This window comes from Mustelus asterias, chromosome 13, assembly GCF_964213995.1.
Source record: "Mustelus asterias chromosome 13, sMusAst1.hap1.1, whole genome shotgun sequence".
Lineage (NCBI taxonomy): Eukaryota > Metazoa > Chordata > Chondrichthyes > Carcharhiniformes > Triakidae > Mustelus > Mustelus asterias.
In genome coordinates this window covers 1,218,902-1,232,032 of record NC_135813.1, presented here as the reverse complement: position 1 = coordinate 1,232,032, position 13,131 = coordinate 1,218,902, and the positions used below count along the sequence as shown (strand labels likewise).

General features: G+C 51.9%; 2 protein-coding genes across 2 annotated transcripts in view; both read right to left on the bottom strand.

Annotated features, from left to right (window-relative positions):
• The window catches only part of LOC144502320 (retinoic acid receptor RXR-alpha-A-like), a 423,978-nt gene that overhangs the window by 369,313 nt on the left and 41,534 nt on the right, over positions 1 to 13,131 (bottom strand). The window lies entirely within an intron of this gene.
• On the bottom strand, positions 6,668 to 12,768 carry brd3os (BRD3 opposite strand). Its single transcript, XM_078226151.1, has one exon. The coding sequence runs from the start codon at positions 12,749 to 12,751 to the stop codon at positions 12,437 to 12,439; it is 315 nt and encodes a 104-aa protein (XP_078082277.1). The 5' UTR covers positions 12,752 to 12,768; the 3' UTR covers positions 6,668 to 12,436.

The following is a 13,131-nucleotide window of genomic DNA, read 5'->3' as shown; positions in this document are numbered from 1 at the left end:
GGAAGCGCGAGCGGGCGTGAGTGAGAGAGCGCGAGCGGGCGTGAGTGAGGGAGCGCGGGCGTGAGTGAGGGAGCGCGAGCGGGCGTGAGTGAGGGAGCGCGAGCGGGCGTGAGTGAGAGAGCGCGAGCGGGCGTGAGTGAGAGAACGCGAGCGGGCATGAGTGAGGGAGCGCGAGCGGGCGTGAGTGAGGGAGCGCGAGCGGGCGTGAGTGAGGGAGCGCGAGCGGGCGTGAGTGAGGGAGCGCGAGCGGGCGTGAGTGAGGGAGCGCGAGCGGGCGTGAGTGAGGGAGCGCGAGCGGGCGTGAGTGAGGGAGCGCGAGCGGGCGTGAGTGAGGGGGCGCGAGCGGGCGTGAGTGAGGGGGCGCGAGCGGGCGTGAGTGAGGGCACGAGCGGGCGTGAGTGAGGTAGCGCGAGCGGGCGTGAGTGAGGGGGCGCGAGCGGGCGTGAGTGGGGGGGCGCGGGCGGGCGTGAGTGAGGGGGCGCGGGCGGGCGTGAGTGAGGAGCGCGTGCGGGTGTGAGTGAGGGGGCGCGAGTGAGGGAGGGGGAACGCAGGCGAGTCCGAACGGCGAGGGTGGACGAGCGGGCGAGTGTGAGGGAGGGCGAGAGAGCGGGCGGGACAGAGGGTGAGTGATGTAATGCGTGTACATGTGTATATACTTAATTTATTGATAACCTGGACAAAGAAATCAGTTCAGGAGCAATGGGGATGGTGCCATACAGGATTCCATTGGCGTGCGTGGTCTGTAATGTGCCAGCGCCAGAGCGGGGCACCACTTGTATTTCCATCTTGGATGTTTTTTAAGTATTTTTGTCATTCTGTTTCGGGTGGAGGGAATAATGCGTGAGTTAGGGGGTCCACAAATGTTAAATGTTTCGGGTAATAGGGATTTGAATAAGTTGTTTTCTGATTCCTTCACACCCCCTTTTGGAATAAGCTCAGCCGCTGGTGTGTGGTGTTTTGATACTAAAATAGATTGAAATCATGTTGTTTATTATCCAGTCCATTCATGGATAACTTGGGATGTCCTGTTGTCGAGTCATAAAGTGGTACAGTACAGAAAAGGCCCATCGACTCTGCACCAACAATAACTGGCACTGAAGTCACGCTAATCCCATTTTCCTGCACTTGTCCCATATCCTTCAATGTTTTGATATTTCAAGTGTTCATCCAAATACTTTTTAAAGATTGTAAGGTTTCCGGCCTCCACGACTTTCCCAGGCAGCGCATTCCAGATTCCTACCACCCTCTGTGTGAAAAATGTTGTTCTCAAATCCCTTCTGCCCCTCAAAACTGTGCCCCCTCGTGATTGACCCCTCAACCAAGGGGAGCAGCTGCTCCATACTCACCCTGTCCATGCCCCTCATAATCTTATACACCTCAATCATGTCCCCCTCAGCATTCTCTGCTCGAGAGAAAACAATCCAAGCCTATCCAGTCTCTCCTTATAGTTCAAATGCTCCATCCCAGGCAACATCCTGGTGAACCTCCTCTGCACCCCCTCTAGTGCTATCACCTCCTTCCTATAGTGATGTGACCAGATCGGCACACAGTACTCCAGCTGTGGCCTAATGTTCACCTGCTTTGCCGCATTCAGGTATCTGTGAATAATTACCCCAAGATCCATCTGTTCCCCTGAGCTTCCCAGTGTCTTGCCATTCATTAAATACTCCCTTGTCTTCCAAATTGCATCACCTTGCACTTATCAGGATTAAATACCATCTGCCACTGCTCTGCCCATCTGACTGACCCATCTACAGCTTCCTGTTACCTACGACCTTCGCTATTAACCACCCTACCAATCTTTTTGTCATCTGCAAACTTCTTATCATTCCCCCCCCCCCATTCTCATCTATATAATTTATGTATAAAACAAACAATAAGGTGTCCAGTACTGAACCTTGTGATACGTCACTGGACACCAGCCTCCAGCCACTCAAACAGTCTTCTACCATCGCCCTGTGTCCTATTACTAATCCAGTTTCTGATCCGTCTCACCGAGTTTCCCTGAAATGTGCTTCTCAATCAGTCTCCCATGTGGGACCTTGTCAAAAGCTTTGATAAAATCCATATAAACTACATCAACTGCACTTTCCTAGATCACTTTTTCAAAACTCTCTACCAAATTTGTTAGGCATGACCTCCCTCTGACAAAGCCATGCTGACTCTCCCTAATTAACACATGCCACTCCAAGTGGAGATTAATTCGCTCCTTCAGAATTTTCTCCAATAGTTTCCCTACCACTGATGTGAAACTCACCGGTCTGTAATTTCCTGGTTCATCTCTACCACCCTTCTTGTAAAGTGGAACCACATTAGCTGTCCTTCAATCCTCTGGCACTTTCCCCATGGCCAGAGAGCAATTAATAATTTGTGTCGGAGCCCCTGTAATTTCCTGCCTCGCCTCCCACAGAAACCTGGGATGCAATTCATCTGGGTCTGGGGATTTGTCCATTTTTCAGCCTGTCAGAACCTCCAATACTTCCTCATTTCGTAGAATCATAGAATCCCTACAGTGCAGAAGATCCATCAAGCCTGCACTGACAACAAACCCACTCAGACCCTATCCCAGTAACCCCACATATTTACCCCGCTAATCTCCCTGACACTAAGGGTCAATTTAGCATAGCCAATCAACCTAACCCACACATCTTTGGACTTCCTATGTCAAAGTGCTCAAGGTCCTCTCCGTTCCTGTTGCTGAATTATGTACCTACGCTCTCTTCCTGCGTGAAGACTGATGAGAAGAATTCATTTAACACCTTTCCAATGCCCTGTGGTTTCACACACACAGATTGCCCCCTTGGTCTCTAATTGGCCCTACTCTTTCCCTGGTTAACCTCTTCCCCTCAATGTATTTATAGAATGTTAGGATTTTCCCCAACCTTGTTCACAAGTCCTTTTTCATGCTCCCTTTTTGCTCTTCAATTGCTTTTGAAGCTCCCTCTTGCACTCCCTATCTGCTATGTTAGACAGAACATCTTCAGCAGTTTGCATTATTACCCTTTTCAATACCTTCTACTTCAAGCAGAGATGAGCAATGAAGCTCCAAGATTGTGGAGACATTGATGTTTGGGTGGATAGTATTGTGAATGCATACTGCTCACTCTCTCACTGACTGAGCTCTCTCTGTCTCGTATCCCCTCTCTCCATCATTCTGTTTTATTCTCTCCCTCCCTCCTCATTTACTGGCTGCGATCTCTCTCTCCTCCCCTCTCGCTGTCTCCCTCCCCAGTTACTGACAGCTCTTTCATTCCCTCAGTTTTGTGACCTGTTACCTTGTTCACACAATGACTACTTGCTGCAGTCTTCCTGGTTTACTAATTTTACAGGGTTTAATGATCCATTCCTGGTTTCTTATATGGGCACAGATGTATTTTTTTAACACTTTTACACAATCTTGCAACAACAATGTTGCAGCATGGGTGGATTGAGAGCGGCATGGCTGAACTTTTACCAGCTACTCTGCCAGTTGCAGAGGTCCAGACAGTGTCCTGGGACCTGGACACATTCTTAACCGTCACCCCTGGCTCCCTTGGGTTCTTAAACTATTCCTTCTCTAAAACTTTTACATATTGTGCATGCAACGTTACAGTAACTGAATATTTTTAATGCTGTTTACAATTATAATTTTAAATTCTGTTATAGGAAATGTTAGATTATAAGTTGACATAGTGATTGCTTATAGTATGAAGCAATGTGTCAGCACTGGCTGCCTGACAGAATCTAAACCTACTCAATATCGCGTGAATTTTTATTAAATTTTTTTTGGTTGATGACTTTCTGGTGGGATTAATAATTGTGAGGTTCACCTTGTGGGGATTACTGGTTTCATAATAAATCCAGAAGTGATAAGCATCTGTGGTAATGCTCTTACTGCTTGTTTTCCACATCTCTGCTCCCGCCCCCCCCCCCACTCTCTGCTCTCTCCCCCCCCCTTGCTCTCCTCCCCCCCCACCCTCGCTCTCTGCTCTCTCCTCCCCCCCCCTCGCTCTGTGCTCTCTTCCCCCCCCTCGCTCTCTTCCCCCCCGCCCCCGCTCTCTTCCCCCCACCCCCCCGCTCTCTTCCCCCCACCCCCCCGCTCTCTTCCCCCCACCCCCCCGCTCTCTTCCCCCCACCCCCCCGCTCTCTTCCCCCACCCCCCTCACTCTCTCCCCCCCCCCCCCCCCCCCCCCGCTCAGTCTCTCTGCGCTTCACTGAATTGAGTTTGAAACTCCTGTCTCTGTTTGAGAATGCCTGCATTGCCTCTTCCCATGCAGAATGATCCATTTGGCTGCAATTATTACCTGGTTCTGGTGACTCCACTTTTGCCATGTGTCTCTCAGCACCATTCACTTAGCTCAGTGTTTCCAACCCTGTCTCCGACTGCTTAAAGCCAGGATGGAGGTGAATGTGTGTCTGGAGCACTGCAGATTTTATCCTGACAGTTTTGTATTACCTCTCAATATAAACTGATTAACACGTGATTCCATTGAACTTTTAAAATTATTTGGCTGTTATTTTTCTCTCAAATTTTAAGTTGGCTTTGGTGACGAGCAGTGGCAAACATTCGAAAAGAACTTGCATTTCTACAGCAACTTCCGCTTCCTCAGAAATCCCAAGCACTTTTCACTGATTGAATACATATAAACTGTTTGAATGTAATAATGCACAGCAAGATTCCACATTCTGCAATGTATTCAAATACCAGTACATCTCTTTCAGTGACATTGGTTGGGGATAAATATTGACCAAGGACAGAGGAGACTTTCCCTGTTTTACTTTGAAGTTGTGGCCATGGGCCGAATTAATTGCATGTGAAAAGCAGGTGGGATCTTAGTTAACATCTCATCTGACAAACTAACCCTGACAGTGTGGCACTCCGTCAGCACTGATGCTCTGACAGTGCGGCACTCCCTCAGCACTGACCCTCTGACAGTGTGGCACTCCCTCAGCACTGACCCTCTGACAGTGCGGCACTCCCTCAGCACTGACGCTCTGACAGTGCGGCACTCCCTCAGCACTGACCCTCTGACAGTGCGGCACTCCCTCAGCACTGACGCTCTGACAGTGCGGCACTCCCTCAGCACTGACCCTCTGACAGTGCGGCACTCCCTCAGCACTGACGCTCTGACAGTGCGGCACTCCCTCAGCACTGACCCTCTGACAGTGCGGCACTCACTCAGCACTGACGCTCTGACAGTGCGGCACTCCCTCAGCACTGACCCTCTGACAGTGCGGCACTCCCTCAGTACTGACCCTCTGACAGTGCGGCACTCCCTCAGTACTGACCCTCTGACAGTGCGGCACTCCCTCAGCACTGACCCTCTGACAGTGCGGCACTCCCTCAGTACTGACCCTCTGACAGTGCGGCACTCCCTCAGCACTGACCCTCTGACAGTGCGGCACTCCCTCAGCACTGACCCTCTGACAGTGCGGCACTCCCTCAGCACTGACCCTCTGACAGTGCGGCACTCCCTCAGTACTGACCCTCTGACTGTGCGGCACTCCCTCAGCACTGACCCTCTGACAGTGCGGCACTCCCTCAGTACTGACCCTCTGACAGTGCGGCACTCCCTCAGCACTGACTCTCTGACAGTGCGGCACTCCCTCAGTACTGACCCTCTGACAGTGCGGCACTCCCTCAGCACTGACTCTCTGACAGTGCGGCACACCCTCAGCACTGACTCTCTGACAGTGCGGCACTCCCTCAGTACTGACCCTCTGACAGTGCGGCACTCCCTCAGCACTGACCCTCTGACAGTGCGGCACTCCCTCAGTACTGACCCTCTGACAGTGCGGCACTCCCTCAGTACTGACCCTCTGACAGTGCGGCACTCCCTCAGCACTGACCCTCTGACAGTGCGGCACTCCCTCAGTACTGACCCTCTGACAGTGCGGCACTCCCTCAGCACTGACCCTCTGACAGTGCGGCACTCCCTCAGCACTGACCCTCTGACAGTGCGGCACTCCCTCAGCACTGACCCTCTGACAGTGCGGCACTCCCTCAGTACTGACCCTCTGACAGTGCGGCACTCCCTCAGCACTGACCCTCTGACAGTGCGGCACTCCCTCAGTACTGACCCTCTGACAGTGCGGCACTCCCTCAGCACTGACTCTCTGACAGTGCGGCACTCCCTCAGTACTGACCCTCTGACAGTGCGGCACTCCCTCAGCACTGACTCTCTGACAGTGCGGCACTCCCTCAGTACTGACCCTCTGACAGTCGAGAGCTTTTACTGTTCTGAATTATCAAACTCCATATTGGGCTCAGGTTTCTGAAGAAGTACAAGTCAATTTAGAATATATGCTGTTATTTCAGACTTTGTGCACTTGTACTCATGTCTGAGGACAGATTTGTCTTTAACCTGTGTTACATTGCAACAAATAGATCATTTAACTCACTGAGCCTGCCTTACTAGTTTACAATGGGCACAAAACCAAGTCACAGATTTGCAAGGGGAGACAGGTTAACAGAGGTGTGATAGTGTTCAAAATCATGAATGGTTTTGGTACAGTAGATGAGGGGAAACTTTCCAATGGCAAGTCAGTAAATCAGGGGTACAGATATAATATGGGAACAGTGGCGAGATGAGAGAAGGTTATTTCATGCAGCAGCTTAATGTTGAATGCTGTGCCTGAAAGGGTGGTGAAAGCAGATTCAATAATGACTCTCCAGATGTTTGATAGCAATTTTAATATTTATTGGGCTACAGGGGAGCGGGACTAATCAGACAGTTCTCAAAGGCGCCAAAGTCACTGTAGCCTGAAATGTTGTCTCTCTTTGTATGATTCTATAGAAGATCTACTCTTTGCTCTGGAGTTTTAAGTACCAGCTGTGCTTTGATCCAATATTTGCTGAGGAAGCTGAGTTGTCCCAGGCTTCTGCAATGATCATCTGTGTCGCTGTGTTAGGAGAGAGAAGTGAGCCAGAATTCCGATCCTGAATAGCATCCAATTATTCCTGAATGATAGTGTATACATATGAATACAGGTAAGGACAGGACTAGGCTCTGCTGTGATGCTCCCACAGTCAAATTGCCAGCCAATATTCAGTGGGCTGCCATGAGGGGAGCCATTGTCACACTGAGAAACCACTGGAGATGTTGTTTTAATCAAATGCTTTGATGTGTCTCACTGCAAATGGCTAAATATCCAATTCAATTTCCTTTCTTTGACTTCTGCTTTGTTCCTCAGACATTTGCAGAAAGTATCCAGTTCAAAAACCTTAGATCGAAAATGCAAAGACAGATACTCTTCAAACTATTCTGACCCAAGGTGCTTCTACTCTCTTGTTCCAGCTCAGCCCCCAGCAGGGGGTGACTGTCTGTCCCCAGCAGGGGGTGACTGTCTGTCCCCAGCAGGGGGTGACTGTCTGTCCCCAGCAGGGGGTGACTGTCTGTCCCCAGCAGGGGGTGACTGTCTGTCCCCAGCAGGGGGTGACTGTCTGTCCCCAGCAGGGGGTGACTGTCTGTCCCCAGCAGGGGGTGACTGTCTGTCCCCAGCAGGGGGTGACTGTCTGTCCCCAGCAGGGGGTGACTGTCTGTCCCCAGCAGGGGGTGACTGTCTGTCCCCAGCAGGGGGTGACTGTCTGTCCCCAGCAGGGACAATCTGCCTTCTTGTCAAAGCAATTCCTGAGTTTTCTTGGACTTCCTGGAAATGGGACATTATCATTGAGAGATCCCGGATTGAGACCTGTCTCATCAATTGTCACTGGCTGAACTCCCTGACCCTAATCCACGACAGACCATAGTACTGACTAAGTTGGGGTGTCTGTCAATCATGTTCTTGAGTGAAAAGCATTGATGGTGGGATACAGTTGGAGATTTAATTAATCATTGTAACAGTTATCCAGAATTCAGTGATGGGTCTGCTCTATAGGAGCCAATCCTTTGTTCTTTCTTGGGGTGTGGGTGTTACTGGCTTGGCCAGTATTTATTGCATATCCCTAGCTGCCCTTGAGAAGGTGATAGTGAACTTTCACCTTGAACTGATACAGGCAGTGTGATGTAGGTGCTTCTGTCGTGCTATTGAGATCAGGTGTTAATCATTAGCAGGACCATGGATATGTCTAGACTTGGGTATAGAATAACTGTGAAAAGGACTATAAGTGACTTCAGGTATAAGGATATCAGAATGGGAAGATAAAAGTCTAAGGAAATCTAACAGGAAGGTGGAATCAGGAATGGAAACTCTGCATAAATACATCTTGTTGTTGTTTATCCTTGGCGATTATTTGCAAAGTGCCGTGATGTTTAACTATGGGTAGGACAAGGAGGCAGTCAGCGAGTCTGTCCACCCCATCCAAAGAGATCAAACCCTGCACAGCTGGGCTTAATCTGGTCCACATACTAGCCATCTAAGCTAGCCAGCCCCCCATACATCATAACATTTTGAAAGAAGAGAAATTCCAAACAGTCAGTGGAGGATAAATGAATGAAGCCTTTTATAATAAAAATCCTATGTTATCGTTTTGACAAGCTGGGAAATTGGCTGAGAGGTAGGCAAGAATTTGGGGATAAAGGAAATGTTCTCAAATTAAGCAGATCTTACTGGTCACATTTCTCAGTGATCTGTTCAGAGATCTCAGTTTTTCACGATATTTATCAATGATGCCCGAGAACTAAGTATGCTGATGAGACTAAGCTTGGTGGCACAGTAAATATTGCAATTGGGGAAAAGAAAGTTGCAAAGGGACAGCTACAGATTCCACTTCCGCTGGAGTCAGCGTGGGTAAGTGAAGTCATCCACTTTGAACCTGAGAAAAAGAAATCAGAGTATTGTGTAAAAGGTGAGAAACTGCAAGGGGACAGATTTCCCCCAAGTAAAAAAAATCAATCAAAGATGGTGGGGCAGGTGCCAAAAAAGGAAAATTAAATATTGGCCCTTATCTCAAAAGGGTTGTAAGTTATGTTGCAGCTTTACAGTACTCGGAATATAAACTCTGCAGCACTCTTTAGAAGTGAGATGAAGAGGAATTTCTTCAGCCAGAGGGTGATGAATCTATGGAATTCATTGCCACAGAAGGCTGTGGAGGCCGGGTCACTGAGTGTATTTAAAACAGATAGATCGGTTCTTGATTGGTATGGAGATTAAAGATTACGGGGAAAAGGTGTGAGAAGGGGTTGAGAAACTCATCATCCGTGATAGAGTCTGCTCTGCCATTCAATCATCTAAATGGCCTAATTCTGCTCCTATATCTGATGGTCTTGTGGTGTACAGACTCTGCAGTACTCTATAAAGCTCCACGGTACTTGGCGTAGATTTAAGTCAATTGGGAAAGTTGCAGTGAGTCAGTCAGTGGTGGGAATGAATTTACGATCAAAGAGAGATTGTCATTTTACATGGAGATGCTACGTTATGGAATGATAGCCAGTGGCAGCAGAAAACATGATGGTTTGTAATTGCTTTCCAGCAACAACTAAGTGTCTTCACACAGCACCTTTAACATAGCAATTCTCACGTGCTTCACAGCAGTATTATAAAATAAAATTTGATGATATGCCTTGAAACCAAGGAGATACGAGGTAGGTTTTAAGGTTTTAAAAGGAGGGGAGAGAAGTGAAGAAAGATTTAGGCAGGGAATTCCAGAAGATTAGGGTCCAATCAACTGGAGGCAGAGCTACCAATGGTGGAGCAATTAAAATCAAGGGTTGCTTAAGGGGACAGGATTGGAAGCAGTTCATTGCACAAAGCATTTCTGAGGGTTTGTTAATGTGAAAAGTGCTGTATGAGTAAAAATCATGAGAACTAATAGCATGATTTTGTTCAAAAAGATGTGTAAACCACATGTTTGAAATACTGCAATTCCGCTCTAATACCATAAAAGCAGTAATTTTTTAAACAATTACACTAAACTCTCAAGCAGCAATTGTGTGTGTTCTCCAGGGCCCAGTGCAGTCTGGGCATGGACACAGTGAAACAATCTTACGTTTCAGGCAGACATTCTCATAAGTGTTTTCTTTTCCAGATTTGCATGTTTTGTTCTGACCCCAGTCCCAGAAACTCACTCATTCCAGCCCAGGAATTCAATAAATAAAGAAATCAGTAACTGTTCCTGGGAGAGTGAGCACAGGGATTGAGTGATATCGGTTGTCAGTTACTTTCACTCCCTCACACTGGCTGCAGTTTGGTTTGATAATTCAAATACAGATAAATGGACCTCTGCTGGGACCTGGTCGTGATGGACAGTTACTCTGGGTATTGATCCCAGATGCGGTGTTAAACTGAAGTCAATGTTCCAGCTGTGGAGTTTCTCTGGGTGTTGATCTTGTTGCCGGATTCCCCTGAGTCTAAATATTCACAGGTATAGATCCAGGTGCTGATCATGGTGCTGTTACTCTGGGTATGGGTAACTCTGGGTGTTGTTTACTCCGGGTTTTGGTGTCTCTGGGTGTGGGTCACTCCCGGTGTTAATTAGGCTGCGGGTCACTCCGGGTGCTGTCCCTCTGGGTGCGGTCTCTGGGTGTTGGTCTATCTGGGTGCTGATCCTGGTGTTAATCTGGTTGCGGGTCACTCTGGGTGTGGGTCACTCTGGGCTGCGGGTCACGCCGAGTGTGGGTCACTCTGGGTGCTGATCCTGGTGCAGTCACTCCGGGTGCTGATCCTGGTGCTGTCACTCCGGGTGTGGGTCACTCCGGGTGTGGGTCACTCTGGGTGCTGATCCTGGTGCTGTCACTCCGGGTGTGGGTCACTCTGGGTGCTGATCCTGGTGCTGTCACTCCGGGTGTGGGTCACTCCGGGTGTCGGTCACTCTGGGTGCTGATCCTGGTGCTGTCACTCCGGGTGTGGGTCACTCTGGGTGCTGATCCTGGTGCTGTCACTCCGGGTGTGGGTCACTCCGGGTGTGGGTCACTCTGGGTGCTGATCCTGGTGCTGTCACTCCGGGTGTGGGTCACTCTGGGTGCTGATCCTGGTGCTGTCACTCTGGGTGTGGGTCACTCTGGGTGCTGATCCTGGTGCTGTCACTCGGGGTGTGGGTCACTCTGGGTGCTGATCCTGGTGCTGTCACTCCGGGTGTGGGTCACTCTGGGTGTGGGTCACTCTGGGTGCTGATCCTGGTGCTGTCACTCTGGGTGTGGGTCACTCTGGTGCTGATCCTGGTGCTGTCACTCTGGGTGTGGGTCACTCTGGGTGCTGATCCTGGTGCTGTCACTCCGGGTGTGGGTCACTCTGGGTGCTGATCCTGGTGCTGTCACTCTGGGTGTGGGTCACTCTGGGTGCTGATCCTGGTGCTGTCACTCTGGGTGTGGGTCACTCCGGGTGTGGGTCACTCTGGGTGCTGATCCTGGTGCTGTCACTCTGGGTGTGGGTCACTCCGGGTGTGGGTCACTCTGGGTGCTGATCCTGGTGCTGTCACTCCGGGTGTGGGTCACTCCGGGTGTGGGTCACTCCGGGTGTGGGTCACTCTGGGTGCTGATCCTGGTGCTGTCACTCCGGGTGTGGGTCACTCTGGGTGTGGGTCACTCTGGGTGCTGATCCTGGTGCTGTCACTCTGGGTGTGGGTCACTCTGGGTGTGGGTCACTCTGGGTGCTGATCCTGGTGCTGTCACTCTGGGTGTGGGTCACTCGGGGTGTGGGTCACTCTGGGTGCTGATCCTGGTGCTGTCACTCCGGGTGTGGGTCACTCCGGGTGCTGATCCTGGTGCTGTCACTCTGGGTGTGGGTCACTCTGGGTGCTGATCCTGGTGCTGTCACTCTGGGTGTGGGTCACTCGGGGTGTGGGTCACTCTGGGTGCTGATCCTGGTGCTGTCACTCTGGGTGTGGGTCACTCTGGGTGCTGATCCTGGTGCTGTCACTCTGGGTACGGGTCACTCCGGGTGTGGGTCACTCCGGGTGCTGATCCTGGTGCTGTCACTCTGGGTGTGGGTCACTCCGGGTGCTGATCCTGGTGCTGTCACTCCGGGTGCGGGTCACTCCGGGTGCTGATCCTGGTGCTGTCACTCCGGGTGCGGGTCACTCCGGGTGCGGGTCACTCCGGGTGTGGGTCACTCCCGGTGTCACTCTGGGTGTGGGTCATTCTGGGTGTGGGTCACTCCGGGTGCTGATCCTGGTGCTGTCACTCTGGGTGTGGGTCACTCCGGGTGCTGATCCTGGTGCTGTCACTCCGGGTGCGGGTCACTCCGGGTGCTGATCCTGGTGCTGTCACTCCGGGTGCGGGTCACTCCGGGTGCTGATCCTGGTGCTGTCACTCGGGGTGTGGGTCACTCTGGGTGCTGATCCTGGTGCTGTCACTCCGGGTGCGGGTCACTCCGGGTGCGGGTCACTCCGGGTGTGGGTCACTCCCGGTGTCACTCTGGGTGTGGGTCATTCTGGGTGTGGGTCACTCCGGGTGTGGGTCACTCCCGGTGTCACTCTGGGTGTGGGTCATTCTGGGTGTGGGTCACTCTGGGTGCGGGTCACTCCGGGTGCGGGTCACTCCCGGTGTCACTCTGGCTCCTGTCCCGGATCCGGATCAGTTCACATGAGTGAGCAGAGCCGGGAACGGGGCGGGCCTGGGCCGGAGCTGGGGCCGCTCCCCGGGCTCAGTTTGCTCTTGTCGCGGACCAGGATGGGCTGATTGCCGAACTGGCGGTACCACATGCTGTGGCTGCGGCCTAGGAAGCTGTCGGGCCCGGGCCCCGGGCCTGAGCCCAGCACCCTCCGCTCCAGCTGCTGTTGCTGCTGCCTCCAGATCAGCAGCGAGGTGTCGTGGTAGCGGAGCCGGGCCCAGGCCTCGGACAGAGCCTTCTCCGCCAGCGGCCTGGGCCTCGGCCCGCCGGCTGCCCCGCTCATCGTCCACCCCGGCGGGGAGCCATGGCAACCGAGACCCGCCCCCGGAGCCACGGCAATTGGGCCCCGCACCCGGGAGCCATGGCAACTGGGCCCTGCCCCCAAGGAGCCATGGCAACCGGGCCCCGCCCCCCAGGGAGCCATGGCAACCGAGCCCCGCCCCCAGGGAGCCATGGCAACTGGGTCCCGCCCCCAGGGAGCCGTGGCAACTGGGCCCCGCCCCCCGGGTGGTTGGCCTCCAGGCGGACCGGGAATCTCAGGAGCAGCTTCAGGTTTGCATTTCTATAGCGCCATAGTGGCCAAAACTGACCCAATCCAACACAGACCAAACTGACCCAACACAACACAGGCCAAAACTGACCAGACCCAACACAGGCCAAAGC

Excerpts from the sequence above, each read along its gene's own strand:
- brd3os (XM_078226151.1), bottom strand. The coding sequence starts at position 12,751 with ATGAGCGGGGCAGCCGGCGGGCCGAGGCCCAGGCCGCTGGCGGAGAAG.